Source organism: Pan troglodytes, chromosome 21 (assembly GCF_028858775.2).
Source record: "Pan troglodytes isolate AG18354 chromosome 21, NHGRI_mPanTro3-v2.0_pri, whole genome shotgun sequence".
In the NCBI taxonomy this organism is placed as follows: domain Eukaryota; kingdom Metazoa; phylum Chordata; class Mammalia; order Primates; family Hominidae; genus Pan; species Pan troglodytes.
The window spans coordinates 41,532,308-41,546,730 of NC_072419.2; the positions used below are offsets into that span (position 1 = coordinate 41,532,308).

Sequence of the window (14,423 nt, forward strand, 5' to 3'; positions counted from 1 at the left end):
GAGGCCAGTGCTGCTGCATACCTTTCCTCTGGCGCCCCGGGTCAGGAGAGACAGGGCTGCCGCAGAGGAGCAGCTGGGACTGTAGGGCCCGGAGTGCCCTACCAGGGATTTGGAGTGCGCCCAAATCCCTTGAATCAAGGCAAAGTGGACACATGCTGAAGAGTCCCCGAGGCTGGCTTGAGCCAGGTAGCAAAGGGTGAGAAAGATTTCAGGTGCAGAGGGGTAAGTGGAGTGTTCCTGGCTGGAGAAAGAGGGCAAGGACATGCCCAAGGAAGGCAGGTGGGGGCCGTGGTGCAGGGGAAGATGCTAACAGGAAGGCTAGAGCCGCACTAGGAAGAGCTCGAGGGACTTCTAAAGTGCTGGGTTCTTACCTAGAGATGATGGCACAAAGGCTGGGAAGACTCCAGAGCATCGTCCTAGGATAACTCAGAAACAGCTCCAATGGCGAGAGTGGGCCAAAGCACCAGAAACAACCCACATTGGTTGAACCCAGTGTGGTTCACTGTTCACTGAGTGTGACACAGGTCTCAGGAGGTCACCATTCCGAACTCTTGTCTCATCCTGATACCCCATAGGCTATTGTGCCACTGGACTGAGTCGACCCCCTGGTAGGAACACAGGCTCTGCCACTTAATGGGGGAGCCGAACAATCACAACTTCTCTGAGTCACAGTGGCTGACTCTGTAGAGTGGGACCCACACTATCTCCTTTACAGGGTTGTCTTGAGGAATATATGGGCTCAGCTACGCCAAGTGCCTGGCTGAGAGCAGCTGTGGTTGCTCAGTACATGCTGAAGTCCAGAGCTTTCCCAGTTGTGAAAGGACAGGGGCTCGATGAAGGCCTGAAAGCTCAGGAAGCCACCGGGGGAGCTCTCCTGGTCAGTCTCTGGCTCCTTCTAGACCAAAGGCTGGCGCCAAGGCCAACATGGTCCCAGCCAAGTCAGTGGGGTGTGGTCTGTCACCACTGCCTCTGAGATCTGGCCTCTCATCACACCCCTGCTCACAGGAGGCGGGGTGTCCATCTGTCTGTCTCCTGCATTTTATTTCTCCATTTGTTTTGAACTTGGGAGGGGAAGAAAGAGGTGCATCTGCTGACTCCTGGAGCCCCGTTATTGAGGCAGCTTCCCCTTCCCACCCCCTCTCCCTCTGTCCAATCCTCCCAGCATGGATTTAGTGTCCACCTTCAGCCAGCAGGTGACCCAAAGATGAGTAAGAGTTTGTCTCTGCCCTGGAGGAGCTCACAGTTCAGTGGGGAAGACAGACTCATAAATAATTATAAACCATGCATTAGGCTGAGGTATAAACCAAGCTCCTGGGGTTTAGAGCCTGGACCTATTGAAGAACCTCAGAGGAGCCATGGCCCCACCTCCCGCCCCTTCAAGCAAGGCACAGCGCAGTGGCGGGCCCTCTCCCAAGTGTGAGGTGAATGCTGTTCCTGGCCACAGGGAGAGAAAAAAAGTTAGAGCACCCAGCCCAGGCCCGTGGGTGCTGGTTCCTGACTGAAACCTGCAGTGAGGCCTGGCAGGGCCTCAGCCTCCCCCGTCCAACGCGCTGGCTGGGCGGGAGGTCTCCAGGTGCTTCCGGCACTACCGCTGTAGTCCATCACTTGTTGACGCCATGGGTTGGTGCTTGGAGGTCCCTTCCTGGAAATTCCCCAGCCAGGGTCTCCAGGATCTTTTCTCCTTGTTCTCCCCTCCACACGGAAAAGGGGAGCCCGTGGCCTGGTCAGGGTCTGGTTCCTAGGCTCACCAACGTCGCTCCAGGGAAGTCCCCTGGAAGCTACAGAGAACCTGATGGGGGAGCGGGGAGGGTCGGGGCCAGGGGCCTGAGGTCTGGCCTCCCCCTCTCTAAGGCCAAGCCCAGTGGATAGGGTGGGTGAGGCATGGTAGGTGCAGTGGACAGACTAGAAGTGGGAACCAGAGCAATAGGTACAGGAGGGCTGCTCCCAGGGGAAGCGTTCGAACACCCCTGCCAGCTCCACTTCCCTCCCACTCCACCCCCATAGCTGATAAACTCTAGATCGAGACCAGCTGGCATGAGCTCTCCCTTCCCCCTCAGCCCTCTCCTCAGAAACTCCTTTTCCCCCTATCAGTCCTCCTAATCGCTGGTCTCAGGAAAGGATTCCCTTCACCACCTCCAAAGCCAGGCCCTTGTTCTCAAGATCAGGCTTCCATTTCCAGAGGGATCTCATCGGAGTCCCTAACACTCATGGGAAGTTCCCTACTCCACTAAGTGCTTAGCTCATCAGGGTGCTTCCTGCCCCCAAATACATCTTCAGCACGTTCCTGCAAACCCCCTTGTTTCACCCCCTCTTCTGCCTCCTCCCAGTATCCCTCCATTTCTTCTCAGCATGCTGCTCCGAGTCTCCTTCTGGAAGCTCTCCTCTTCCCTGGGTCCAGTCTACCTTCTGCACTGGTGCCTGCTCTTCCTGCCACCTCCTGTGAATGCTCCTTGCACTCCCAACCCAGTCTCGGGGCTGCCCTCACCTCCGGGAGCTCATCAACTTCAGGATTTCTATACCCAAGACAAAGCCAACATCCTTCATCCCTGAGGTCCATCCTGAGGTTCGCCAAGGTCCTTCCTCCCCCCATGCCCTTGCCCTCCCTGGAGCATCTCTAGCATCTGAAGTCCATCTGCCACGAGACTGGCTCCCCACAGATGCAACCAAGGTGCACCAAAAGCAATGGAGTGGAACCCAGAAAAAATGACTGTTCAGCTTTGCTGCAGGGTCACCTTGCACCAGCAAGCAGATTCTTCTCAGTGCGCCTATTTCCCTATTGCATCATGGGTGCAGCAATCCCTGCCCTGCCCAGCTCATAGGGTGCTGTAAGTTTCACTTGAACAAACACAACACATGGCCGGGCGCGGTGGCTCACACCTCTAATCCCAGCACTTTGGGAGGCTGAGGCAGGTAGATCACCTGAGGTCAGGAGTTCGAGACCAGCCTAGCCAACATGGTGAAACCCCGTCTCTACTAAAAATACAAAAAAATTTAGCAGGGCGTGGTGGCAGGCGCCTGTAATCCTAGCTACTCGGGAAGTTGAGGCAGGAGGATCCCTTGAACCTGGGAGGTGGAGGTTGCAGTGAGCCGAGATCACACCACTGCACTCCAGCCTGGGCAACAGCAGCAAAACTTCATCTCAAAAAAGAAAAAGAAAAAGAAAAAACACAACACAGAGAGGATTCTTCTCCTCCAAAGAGGATCTTCTGCCAGACGTCGCCATCTCTGGGCCCCAGTGAGTTCTGTGACTGCACTCTCTTCAGGCTCCACATTAGGCCTCAAGTCCTGATGAGTTTTTTCTCGGAAATGTCTCTGGGGTTTGAGCTTCCCTTTGAATTCCATCTGTCACCCCCGGCATCTCAAGCCCAGATGGCTAAACTCCCTTCCTGACAGAGCCAATCCATCCTGGTACCACTGTCTCTCCACTGCCATCATGCCCCAGTCTTTACCAAGAATGCACACAGTGGCTTCCTGCTGCCTGGCAGCTGATGTGTGATCTGTGCTACCCCTACTCATGGTCCCTCCCACCTGATCTCTGCAACCCTTCCTTCCCTTAGCAGCTAACTCAACAGTTGCTGCAGTCTGAAGGGCTTCCTGTTCTGTGCCTTCACCTGGAGAGCTAGTCCTCAATTCCCGTTTTCCTACCTCCTTAAGCCTCACTCTTCACAGCCTGAAGCGGTGGACTGGGTCAGAGCCACCATACAGGGTACATCTGGGCATTTCCCTCCTGGAATATGAGCTTAAGAATCCTCACCTGCAAGGTGGCAAGTGAGGTGACAAGTGAAAATACCAAGCAAGCCTGGCACGGAGGGAAAACTCAAAAGATGGTGGCTGAAGTGCGGCCTGGGCTTCAACCTCAGTTTAAGATTCACCCCGTCTTGTCGTACAGCATTGCTATTTCTCATCGGAAGAAATAGCGATGATTTCTTTTTTCAAATTTTTAGGTAAAACATCAATCTTAGGGGTACTGTTCAGTGTTTCTCATTTGAAAACCTCTATAATACAGTCTTCTCTGAAGACTAAGGAAGACGTATGTTTCTTCTGATGAGTAAGTGTACTTCCTTTTATGTGACAATGGGAACTCTACAACCTTAGGGCTTTCCATTTTCCACCTTTGGCCAGGAAGCTCAGAGCAAGGTCTCATACTCAACTGCAAATCTCCTGGCTGACCTGGGGGAGGGAGGCAGGGTGACATGGGGACAAAGCAGGGTCCCCAGGGTCTGTCGTGGGCTGGAGCACTCTTGGCCCCTTCTTATCCTCGATCACTCTTTCTCTAGGCCCCTCTAAGCTTCAGTCCCCTCACTTGTGTTAAAGGGATAATAAAAATGATGAGGGTAATACCTGTTTTACCTGATTGTTGTGAGACAATGCATTTACAGTATTTTATAAAATTTTTAAAAAGTCATATGGAAGTTGCTCATTAGCAGTCCAGGTTTTCCAACATAATTATTTTCCCTCTTTTTCCCTCCCAATACCTGGATCTGATCTTTCAAACTTTAAGGATTTTTTTTTTTTTTTTTTGAGACAGGGTCTCACTCTGTTGCCCAGGCTGGAGTATGGTGGCATGATCTCAGCTCACTGCAACCCCCACCTCCTGGGCTCAGGTGATCCTCCTACCTCAGTCTCCTGAGTAGCTGGGACTACAGGCTCATGTCACCACACTCAGCTAACTTTTTGTAGAGACAGGGTCTCACTGTATTGCCCAGGCTGGTCTTGAACTCCTGGACTCAACCAATCCGCCCACTTCGGCCTCCCAAAGTGTTAGGATTACAGGCATGAGCCACTGCGCCCAGCCTACAATTTTATTACAAACTGTGTCTCTTAATCTGCTGTGATCTTTTCTGGAAGAATACAGAATACAAATATTAATAAATGACAACATCATTCCTACAGAGCAGTCTCCCTGAAGGCAAGAAATTGTGTCCTTCACTTGTTTTGTACAATAATGAGTTACACTAGAAAAGCATTTAGCTATGGAAAGAACTTTCCATTTTGGTTCCTATGCTAAGACCAAAGGGAGTGCTCAATATTAAGTCGCTAAAATAAGTGGAACTGTATGGGTCACACTGAGAATGGTCCAGAAGGGGGCTTTTTGGTTGGGGTTGTATTGATAACACTTGGTGATTTAGTCACACATTCATTCTTTCATTTATCCAAGTATACACTGATGCTGATCATGAATCAGGCATTTGGCTGAGCACTGGAAAAACAACAGTGACCAACACAAACACAGTGTCCACTCCACGCTGAGGCAGCTCACAGTACAGTGTAGGAGGTGGGTAAAAAAATCATTTTAACATGGTAAGGTAAGTGTTACCAGGGCTAGGTGTGGAGGCTCATGCCTATAATCCTAGCACTTTGGGAGGGCAAGGTGGGAGGATCAACATAGTGAGAAACTGTCTCTACATAAATAAAAAGGTAAGTGCTCCAGAGCAGAGAACCATGTGGGGAGCAGCACGGATATCGTGACTGTACCTGGAGGGGACAGGAGAGGGAGGGACAAAGGTTCTAGGTAGAGGACACATAGCATGATCTCTCCAGGTAACCCCAAGAGGTTCAGTGTGCTCAGAGAAGAGATGGGTAGACTCATAAAAACAGGAATGGAGGCAGTGGCCAAACCAAGAATAAAGGTAGCCTCCAAGGAACCTGGAATAGATCTTAAGGGGAGGGGGATTGGCAGAGTCAGGGAAAGGTGCTGATGGCCAAGAAGTGAGGGCTCACCGACATCAGACACGATAGATCCAATCTGGCTCCTTCAAAGGCAGCTCCATACTGCAAGTTGCTGTGTTGCATGACGACAAACTCCTGAGCAGACAGGACTAGCTCTATAGGCAGGGACCATCAGATGCTAGAGGGACTCATCCAGGGCCTGCATGAACACTGGCTGACTGGGATGCTAAGAAGGGGAGTCAGGTTCTGGACCAGGGCTGGACCAAATGACCTTTCAAGTTCCTTCCAAGTCTGAGCTTCCAGGATTCTAAAGCAAGCCCGGTAGCTGAACTGGTGCCATGAGCTGGGATCTGTGGCTAGGGAGCTACCCTGGGCAGCAAATGGGTTAACGCTCAAATAACTTTTATATATGAATTAATGTGTAGAGTTGGGAGCCAAAATCTGTTCCATTAATTTTTCCATCCATTCCAGGAGCAGTTAGGTACACACAGTAAAGTTTATTTTGGTGCATGGTATACTTCACTCCATTAAAAATAAATTAATCAGCAAATTCCTGCCTGGCTCAGCTCTGGTTTATGTAAATAGTGCCCAGCTGTAATGAGTTACAAGGTGTTATTATCTCACACACACACAGGAGGCTTCACTCTAGAGCTCCGCTCGCAACAAAAGCATCTTAAATAAACTGAGAGAAGCGGTTTGATTTGTAATGTTTTCACAGAAGTGGGATATACCTCACCCATATAGAGTTTCTTTATATGACTCATTTTATAGCAAGTTAAATGAAGGAAGTTTGATGGGGGAGGGAGGGGCAATATGGTTCCCCACCCCCTTTCTTCACTTTAAGAAAATCCCCCAAGAGATGACCCGCACTGAGGGAGGAGGGGCTGGTCCTCAGGTGCTCAGACCAAGGTGGCTCTGCAGCACGTGCTTCAGAAGTTGGGAAGGGGGACCAAAGCTGGGCACAGGTCTGGGTCTGCTACAACTAAGCCAGGAGGAATGTTCTCTTCTCCCCAATATCTCATGAAAGGGGAGGCCAAGACAGGAGACAGCATGTTCCTCATTCAGTTCACTGGGAGTGACAAAGGTGACTTTGTTCTCAAGGCCTCCTTCCAAATGACTTAGGATGTGAAAGCCCTTGGTCATCAGAGGCCTCCTGGGTCCCAGACGACGGGCCTGGCTGGCTGTACCTTGGCCTGAACAGAGACACATCTCCATGAACTAGAGGCAAGAGCAGCAGAGACCATCCCAGCCTCTTCCCTTTCTCCGTCTCTAACTGAGCTGCGCGGTGCCCTCATTACTGCGTCCACCATCTCAGGCAAGTTTCTAAGTCCCTGGAATAAAGAAGGGCCATGGCAGAGAGAAGTCTCTGTTTCTTTTAATGGCCAACTCAACCCCATGGCTGAAAGCCGAGGGACAACGCGTGGTCACCGACCCGACTCGGCAGCATTACAATCTGCTCCTAGGCCACAGCAGGCCCTGGGGGGTTTCCCTTTTGAACCTACACCATCCCTTCCTTGGCCTTTGGGAAAAGCTATCAGTCACATGTAGTTGCTGGAGGGGGTTGGGGAGTGTGTGCTGGGGGACTCTCACTCGGGGCTTCCCCTAAGGGAGAGGACACCCCGGGAGAGCTAGGGGTTCTCCCAGCCCTGTACCCCAGCAGATCAGACTCCTGGGCACACTAAGAGGAAACTCAACACAAATGGGGCCAGGTATTTGACAGATGCTGTTCAGAGGTCAGTTCAGGCCACTTTCTTCAGGGTCCTGGACCAACAGGCACTTCTCTCCTGGAGGTTCCTCGAAGCCAGCTGGCCAGCCGTGCGGAGGGCCCAGCCCATCAAAGTCCCTCGTCGTTGTAAGTCGGAGAATGGGGCTTCAGGATGCTCTGAGGATTCTTCTCCACTAGAGGGCGCCAGCTCACCTCCCCTGTCAGAAGCAGATCCTCCCCGTTCATGGAGTCCAGGTACTGTATCTGCAACCAGGGGAGCGGGAAGGAGGAAGCGACAGAGGCAGGGCAGAGGTGAGGAGCCAGCGTCAGCAACCAGCCTCCCAGAGGAGAGGAAGGAAGGGGACGGGGCATGAGGGGGCTTCTGACCATCCCAGGTCCCAGACCAAGCAGTCCCAGGCCAAGCCGTCTCTGATCTCCTAGATAATTTCACTAAGGTGGTTCAGAGAAAGCAGCCACTGGGGAGCTGGGTGGCGGGGGCAGTTAGGGAATTCCCTATCACACCTCTGAATGGAGACAGACACACACCTCCCAAGGACACTTCTCCCCTACACACCCTCCCTAGACAGCTCCTGCAGGCCAGGAAGTCAGGGCTTGCAGCGCACACAGCCATGCTGTCCACCCCAGCACTGCTGGGTGAGAGTCCTGATTCTGTCCCTTCCCAGTGCTGCTACCCAGGGTGGCAGCTTCCCCTCTCTGAGATTTAAGTTCCCTTGTCTTGAGAGAGGGGATAGAAACAGGTACCTCATGGGACACATGAAGAGATTCAACAATATGCATATATGCAGTGCTAGGCACTCACGCTTTAAACGTATGTATGCCTCTGTTGTCCTCTAGTGGGCCCCTGGTCAGTGGGCCCCAGTATCACCTCTCTAGGACAGTAGGGGCAGACAGCTCTGCCATTAAAATGGTCATCATCCAGAGAAGCCACTGCTGCAGGGCCAGGAGACTTCATCTTAGGCTTTAGGTCATTCCCCCTTCCAAGAATCCACCACTCTGGTTGCTTCCGCTTCCAGCTGCTGACGCTTGAACTCAACCCCAGCCTCTCGCACGTGTCTTAGCTCTGGATTCCCACCTGCCCTGCCATCTCTTCCCTAAAGCCCACTCCTCCCTTACAGTGACTCCATTTCTGCCCCCAGTGCCACCCCTCTGCCCACCTCGTGGGTTGAAAATCTCAACAGAACCTCTGGTTGGCTCTTGGGCCATCGGCCACACCAAGCAGTCTGCTCAGGCCCAGCTCCTGCTCTTCCTTTCCCAGCCTTCAGCACTCTGCCCTCCCTGTATCACATAACAGGCTGGCTTACTCCAGGGTTAGCCGTGTGCCTGGCCTTCCTCACCAAACCATGAGCTGGCTCCTCGAGGGCAGGACTGGGTCTTATTAATTGTTGCTTTCCCAAGAGTACATGGAGCAGCAGCTGCTCAAAAGGTTTGCTGATAGAACTGGGTCCCCACCAAAGCTCCCTGCTTTCCCAAGAACCCCTTCACGGTTTTTCCACTGCCTCTCACTGGGGCCACATGGGACCTCTTGTAGGGACAATGGTTGTGGCAGCCCCTTCCTAGAGGGCCCTCGGAGAAGTCCCAGTGTGTCTTGTTGGGGCTTCTGGCACAAGCCCACCATGGCAGATGGAAATGTTGGGCAGGTCTCTCAGAAAACACAGCATTTGCTTTGCGAATTGCTACTCCCATCTGAGGGTGAGTCCAGTCAACAGAGTATCAGAATTCTCTGTGAGTGGGGCCCTCTGGCCATGCCGTGCCCTCTCCCTGGCTCTAGCAGATTTGAAGAGTGGTCAAACAGAAGTCCTGGCTCCTGGGATTCTCCACCCTGTGGGTCTGCAGAGCCCCAGTATGTGGTTTTTCCAGCAGTTAACAAGCTAGTCCTATGGGCCCTGTCTTCTCAAGAGCTGAAGTCCAGCCTTGCCTTTCCTGGTTGTTGAAGACCATGAATACAAGTGAACAAGAGAGTAACTGTGGGGTGACACCCCTTCAGCTCCAGGGGCCAGGCCATGAAGCAAAGGTGTGACTCATGGCACAGCCTGAGCTGTCTGAGGCAGCTGAGGCCTCAGTGGCCACATGAATCACACAGCTTGGGGCCCTAGGGCAGCTGTGCAGGCTGACTCACTGGGAGGCCCTGGAAGAGCCTCTATGTCCTCTTCGCTGCCAGTCAGCTCACTCATCTATCAAGTATGAGTTTCCCATCAATACAGGATCTGAGGGCAGGGAGGTCAAGGAATTAATTCCCCGGGGCTTGAGGACAGCTATGTGGGTAAGCAGCCCCCACTGCAGAGCTTTCTCCTAGAAGCTTTGATGTCAGGGAGCCCTGGGGAGCCAGAGGGGTGAGAAACTGAAGTGAGGGGACTCTACTTGACCGTGGAGAGCATCTAGCAGGAAGAGGCTGTCTGTGAAATGCTGCCTGCTGCCCAGTTTTGCTGGAAGTCAGGAGCAGGAAACAAATCCAAGTGGGTACAGAAGGGGTCCACAGTGGGCAGCTGCCACTACACCACGTGCTCATATCTGCCAGGACTCTGTGGGCCCAGCTGCTGGCGTAGCACTGGGCGCACAGTAAGCAATGAGGTGCACAGTGAATGAATGACTCAAAGTTCCTGAGGGCAGGAGACTACTCGATGCCTCTTTCTCTCTCTCTTCCCATTTCCCACTCCCTGGCCCAGTTCATGGTTGGACATACAGAAGGCGCTCCTTCTTCAGCGTCTAGTGCTGATGTGATCTGGTCAGAATTCTCTCAGGCTGGTCCTTGGTAACCCCACCTCTCATGATCCCCTGAAAGCCCAAGAGGAGGACCCACTGTTGCCAGGACTTGGGAGGGGAGGGAAAGGGTCGCTCACCTGTTTCCTCACATACTCTACCAGCAATTCAAGATGTCGAGGGTCTTCACATTTCCGGTTGAAGAAGGTTCTCCAGAGGGCAGCGGCCAGCCCATGATCATCTGAAAGGATCCCCTGGAACATACAGCACAGCAATGGTCTCCTGAGGGATCCACAGAGCCAGGACACAGACGGTGGGGATACTATGAACATGCTAGCAACCATGGAATCGGCTCAAAAGGGCCCTCCATGCACAAGAGGAAAATGGGGCAGTCACACAGTAGAGGTGGAAGGGGTCTTACAAGGGTATCTGGCCCAATCCCTTCATTTTATTACATACAGAGGGAGAACAGGGGGTCCAGAGGGGCCAAGCCACCAGTTAGGTGATGCAGAGCTGGGACTCAGGCAGTACTCCGTACTGCGCCTGGCCCAGGCAACAGTTGAGAGGCTGAGAAGAGAAACAGTAGCAGCAATGCTCCCCCTGCTGTCCACAGGGCACGGGCTGGGAATATTGTGAATGTATGTTTCTCCCAGGAATGGAGGTGGGCATGGACTGTGCCTTCTTGCTTGGTCCAAGGACCAAGGCAAGGCAACTGGTCCTTGGGGGAAGGGAGCCAGCCACCTTGTCTTCACTGTTACCCAACTCTGGGCCCAGCCTCTCCCTAAGTAGAGGAACAGGATGTTCAGCAGGATTGCTGGGGCCACAGAGGGCCAGGCTCAGAGCTTGCATGTGTGTGTGTGCCTAATGCTGCCTCTTTTGGCAGAGGAGACTTCTGTTGGGAAGCTTAAAGATTACAGAGCAAAATAAGAGCCCCAGCCACCAGCTAAGGACATTTTCTAGCTTGGACCTCTAGAGGAGGGAGGGCTGAGAGTCTTGCTTCCTGGGGTGAAGGTGGCTGATGGAACAGGCCCTGAGAAGTTGCTCTGTCCAGGTGCCAAGGTAGTGTGTGGAATCGATGTGCTGACTTGGAGTTAGAAGGGAGATCAAGTCCTAATTCCACCTCTGCCAAGATCAGTGATGGTGGCAGCTGACTAAACCAAAGTCTCAATCTTCTACTTCTTCAAAACAGATGAAGTTACCTGCTCTACTTACAGCATTCTTGAACTATTTGTTAAGTGTAATCTGTTGGATACAAAGATTAGGAGCATGCTTTGGCAGACAGCGGGGATACAGTCAAAACCGTGGGGTCTGGGAGCCAGAGCACAGAGTTCGAATACCAGCTGTGTCACTTGATGGCCATGCGGCCTTTAAGAAGCTATTAGCCATTCCTGAGCCTCAGTTTTTCATGAGTCAAACAAGCCTAATAATACCTATCCCACAGAGTTGCTGTGAGAATTAAGAGATACTGGCCATGAATGGCTCTGTAAGTGGTAAACATTACCCAAAGACCCAGGATCACTTTATTCGACATTTTATTGTGGTCTGTCCTCTTGGGCATTGTGGTATGTGAGGTCTGGCTCCAGGCCTGCTGCCAAAAAGGGCCATGTCCAGTATGGGGTGCTGACAGTTTGGTAGAAAAACATTCCACCTGTTCCAAATGCTCTCTGATAAACCCTCCTTACGGTTCCACAGCTTAGGACTGTCCTGGCACAATGGCTGAGTCAGGAAAACTGGCTTTTTCTGGCACATGGGGACAGGAGCAGAGGACAAGCTCAGGCACATCACCCTTCTGCAAACGATTTGCTAGCACAACAGCGTGCCTGTGTCTGCTGTGCCTGGGCACATGCCAGAGCGCTGCTGGCAGCAACCCACATGTGCTGTGCAGAAAGGAATGGGATTGGGAGCGGGTGTTATGGGGACCTGGAGAATGGGCAGAGCCCAGGATGGGAAAACAGGCAACTTTAGCAGCAGGTGAGATGGCTGGGAAGGGGCAAATTCATAATCAGGAATTCCTGAGCCATCAGAAGGAAAAGGATGACTCAGGACCCACTAATAGTGAGAACAACCCAACTGTTTCAGACTGTTAGGGTTCCCTCACACGCCTAGCTCCTAATGATTATGTTTGCCAAGTAGAATAGATGTTATATTCCCATTTGCTTTGCTTTGTTTTGTTTTGTTTTGAGATGAAGTCTCACTCTGTCACCCAGGCTGAAGTGCAGTGGCATGATCTTGGCTCAATGCAACCTCTGCCTCCCAAGTTCAAGTGATTCTCTTGCCTCAGCCTCCCAAGTAGCTGGGACTACGGGCATGCGCCACCACACCCGGCTAATTTTTTGTATTTTTAGTAGAGACGGGGTTTCACCATGTTGGCCAGGGTGGTCTCGAACTCCTGACCTCAAGTGATCTGCCTGCTTCGGCCTCCCAAGTGCTGGGATTACAGGCGTGAGCCACCACACCTGGCCTATATCCCCATTTGAAAGATAAGTAAACTGAGGCTTAGAGGCTAGCTAACTGATGGCTGAACTAGAACCAGCATGCATTGATGAGGTGGGGGATGATGACTGACCCACTCTAGTCAGAATACAGAACTTGGCATAGAGTGGGAGAGCAATCAGAATGGCTGAATACCCAGCACTTTGGGAGTCCAAGCTGGGTGGATCACTTGAGCCCAGGAGTTCAAGACCAGCCTGGAAAACATGGCGAAACTGTTTCCACAAAAAAATATAAAAATTAGCCAGGCATGGTGGCACACAAGTGTAGTCCCAGCTACTCGGGAGGATGAGGTGGGATGATCACCTGGGCCTGGGGAGGTTGAGGATACAGTGAGCTGTGATCACACTGCTGCACTCCAGCCTGGGCAACAGAGTGAGACCCTGTCTTAGGAGAAAAAAAAAGAATAGCTGAATATATCAACGAACACAACTTCAGCCTTCTTCCCACCACACTGCTAGTGTAAGGCAGTGAAAACAAATGAGAGACTAATCTGAGGGTGCACATTTCAAACTAAGAAAGCAGAAATGGAAGAAGGGTCCTGGGAACCAAACATGAGGGCACAGCGTAATTTCCCCCCAATCTAATCGGGTGCCTACTTGTTTTCCCTCGCGACACAATGAAGCATCCTTCAGAAATTAAGACACCTAGGTCTAGAGTAACTGAGAGGAAGCCAGGGGGATTGTTTCAGCTTTGGAGGGTTCTAGTTCTGATTAAGGGTTTAAAGTGGCAGAGTTCCACTGAGTGAAGATTGATTTGACATCACTATGTGCTCAGCATGATGCTAGGAACACAAGAGTCACAGCAATATGGTCTGAGCTCTCAGAGAACTTGCAATCTAGCTGAAGGGACAAAATCAGTGCACATCTAACAGCAGCACAGAGTAAAATCCCGGAGAATGAACACATGCCAAGCTGCACAGTGAGATTCAGCTACACTCTACATGGCTGCCTCCTTGTTCTACAGTCTTAGCTTTTATGACAACTCCTCAGAGAGATCTTCCTGGTCCACATCAAGTCATTCCCCCTGTTGTTCTCTCTCACTGCACTCTACTGTAGTTAGATATTTACTGCTTGTTTATCTGCTACTTGTTTACTATGTCTCTCAATTAGAAGGTAAGCTCTAGTGGGAAAGAGCCAGACCGTGTTTGTTTTATTCACCAATATATTCCCATGTATCACACATGGTAGACACTCAAAAGCTACCTGTTAAATGGATAATGAATAGATGGATGGGTGTGGAAATTCACAGTAAAAACACAAGCGATCCAGAGAGGTCAGGGAAACCTTTCTGAAGAAGTAGGCCTTTAAGAATTGGGAGGATTTAGCTGGGTGTGGTGGCTCACGCCTGTAATCCCAGCACTTTGGGAGGCCGAGGTGGGTGGATCACGAGGTCAAGAGATCGAGACCATCCTGGGCAACGTGGTGAAACCCCGTCTCTACGAAAAATACAAAAAAAATTAGTCAGGCATGGTGGCGCCTGCCTCTAGTCCCAGCTACTCAGGAGGCTGAGGCAGGAGAATCCCTTAAACCCGGGAGGTGGAGGCTGCAGTAAGCTGAGATTGTGCCACTGCACTCCAGCCTGGCAACAGAGTGAGACTCTGTCTCAAAAAAAAAAAAAAAAAAAAAAAAAATTGGGAAGATTTGGAAAGCTGCAGATTTTTTTTTTTTTTTTGAGACGGACTCTCGCTCTGTCACCCAGGCTGGAGTGCAGTGGCGTGATCTCAGCTCACTGCAAGCTCCACCTCCTGGGTTCATGCCATTCTCCTGCCTCAGCCTCCTGAGTAGCTGGGACTACAGGCGCCCACTACCATGCCGGGCTAATTTTTTTTTTTTTTTTT

General features: G+C 51.6%; 1 protein-coding gene across 4 annotated transcripts in view; it reads right to left on the minus strand.

The window, feature by feature from the left end:
* Positions 1-6,147: 6,147 nt before the first annotated feature.
* The window catches only part of UQCC1 (ubiquinol-cytochrome c reductase complex assembly factor 1), a 108,012-nt gene continuing 99,736 nt past the window's right edge, over positions 6,148-14,423 (minus strand). For all 4 annotated transcript variants that reach the window (XM_009437000.4, XM_009436999.4, NM_001280459.1 and 1 more), the window contains 2 exon segments: positions 10,234-10,347; positions 6,148-7,639 (listed from right to left, as the gene is read on the minus strand). In XM_009437000.4, coding sequence (XP_009435275.1) covers positions 7,505-7,639; positions 10,234-10,347 — 249 coding nt within the window. In that variant the 3' untranslated portion in view covers positions 6,148-7,504.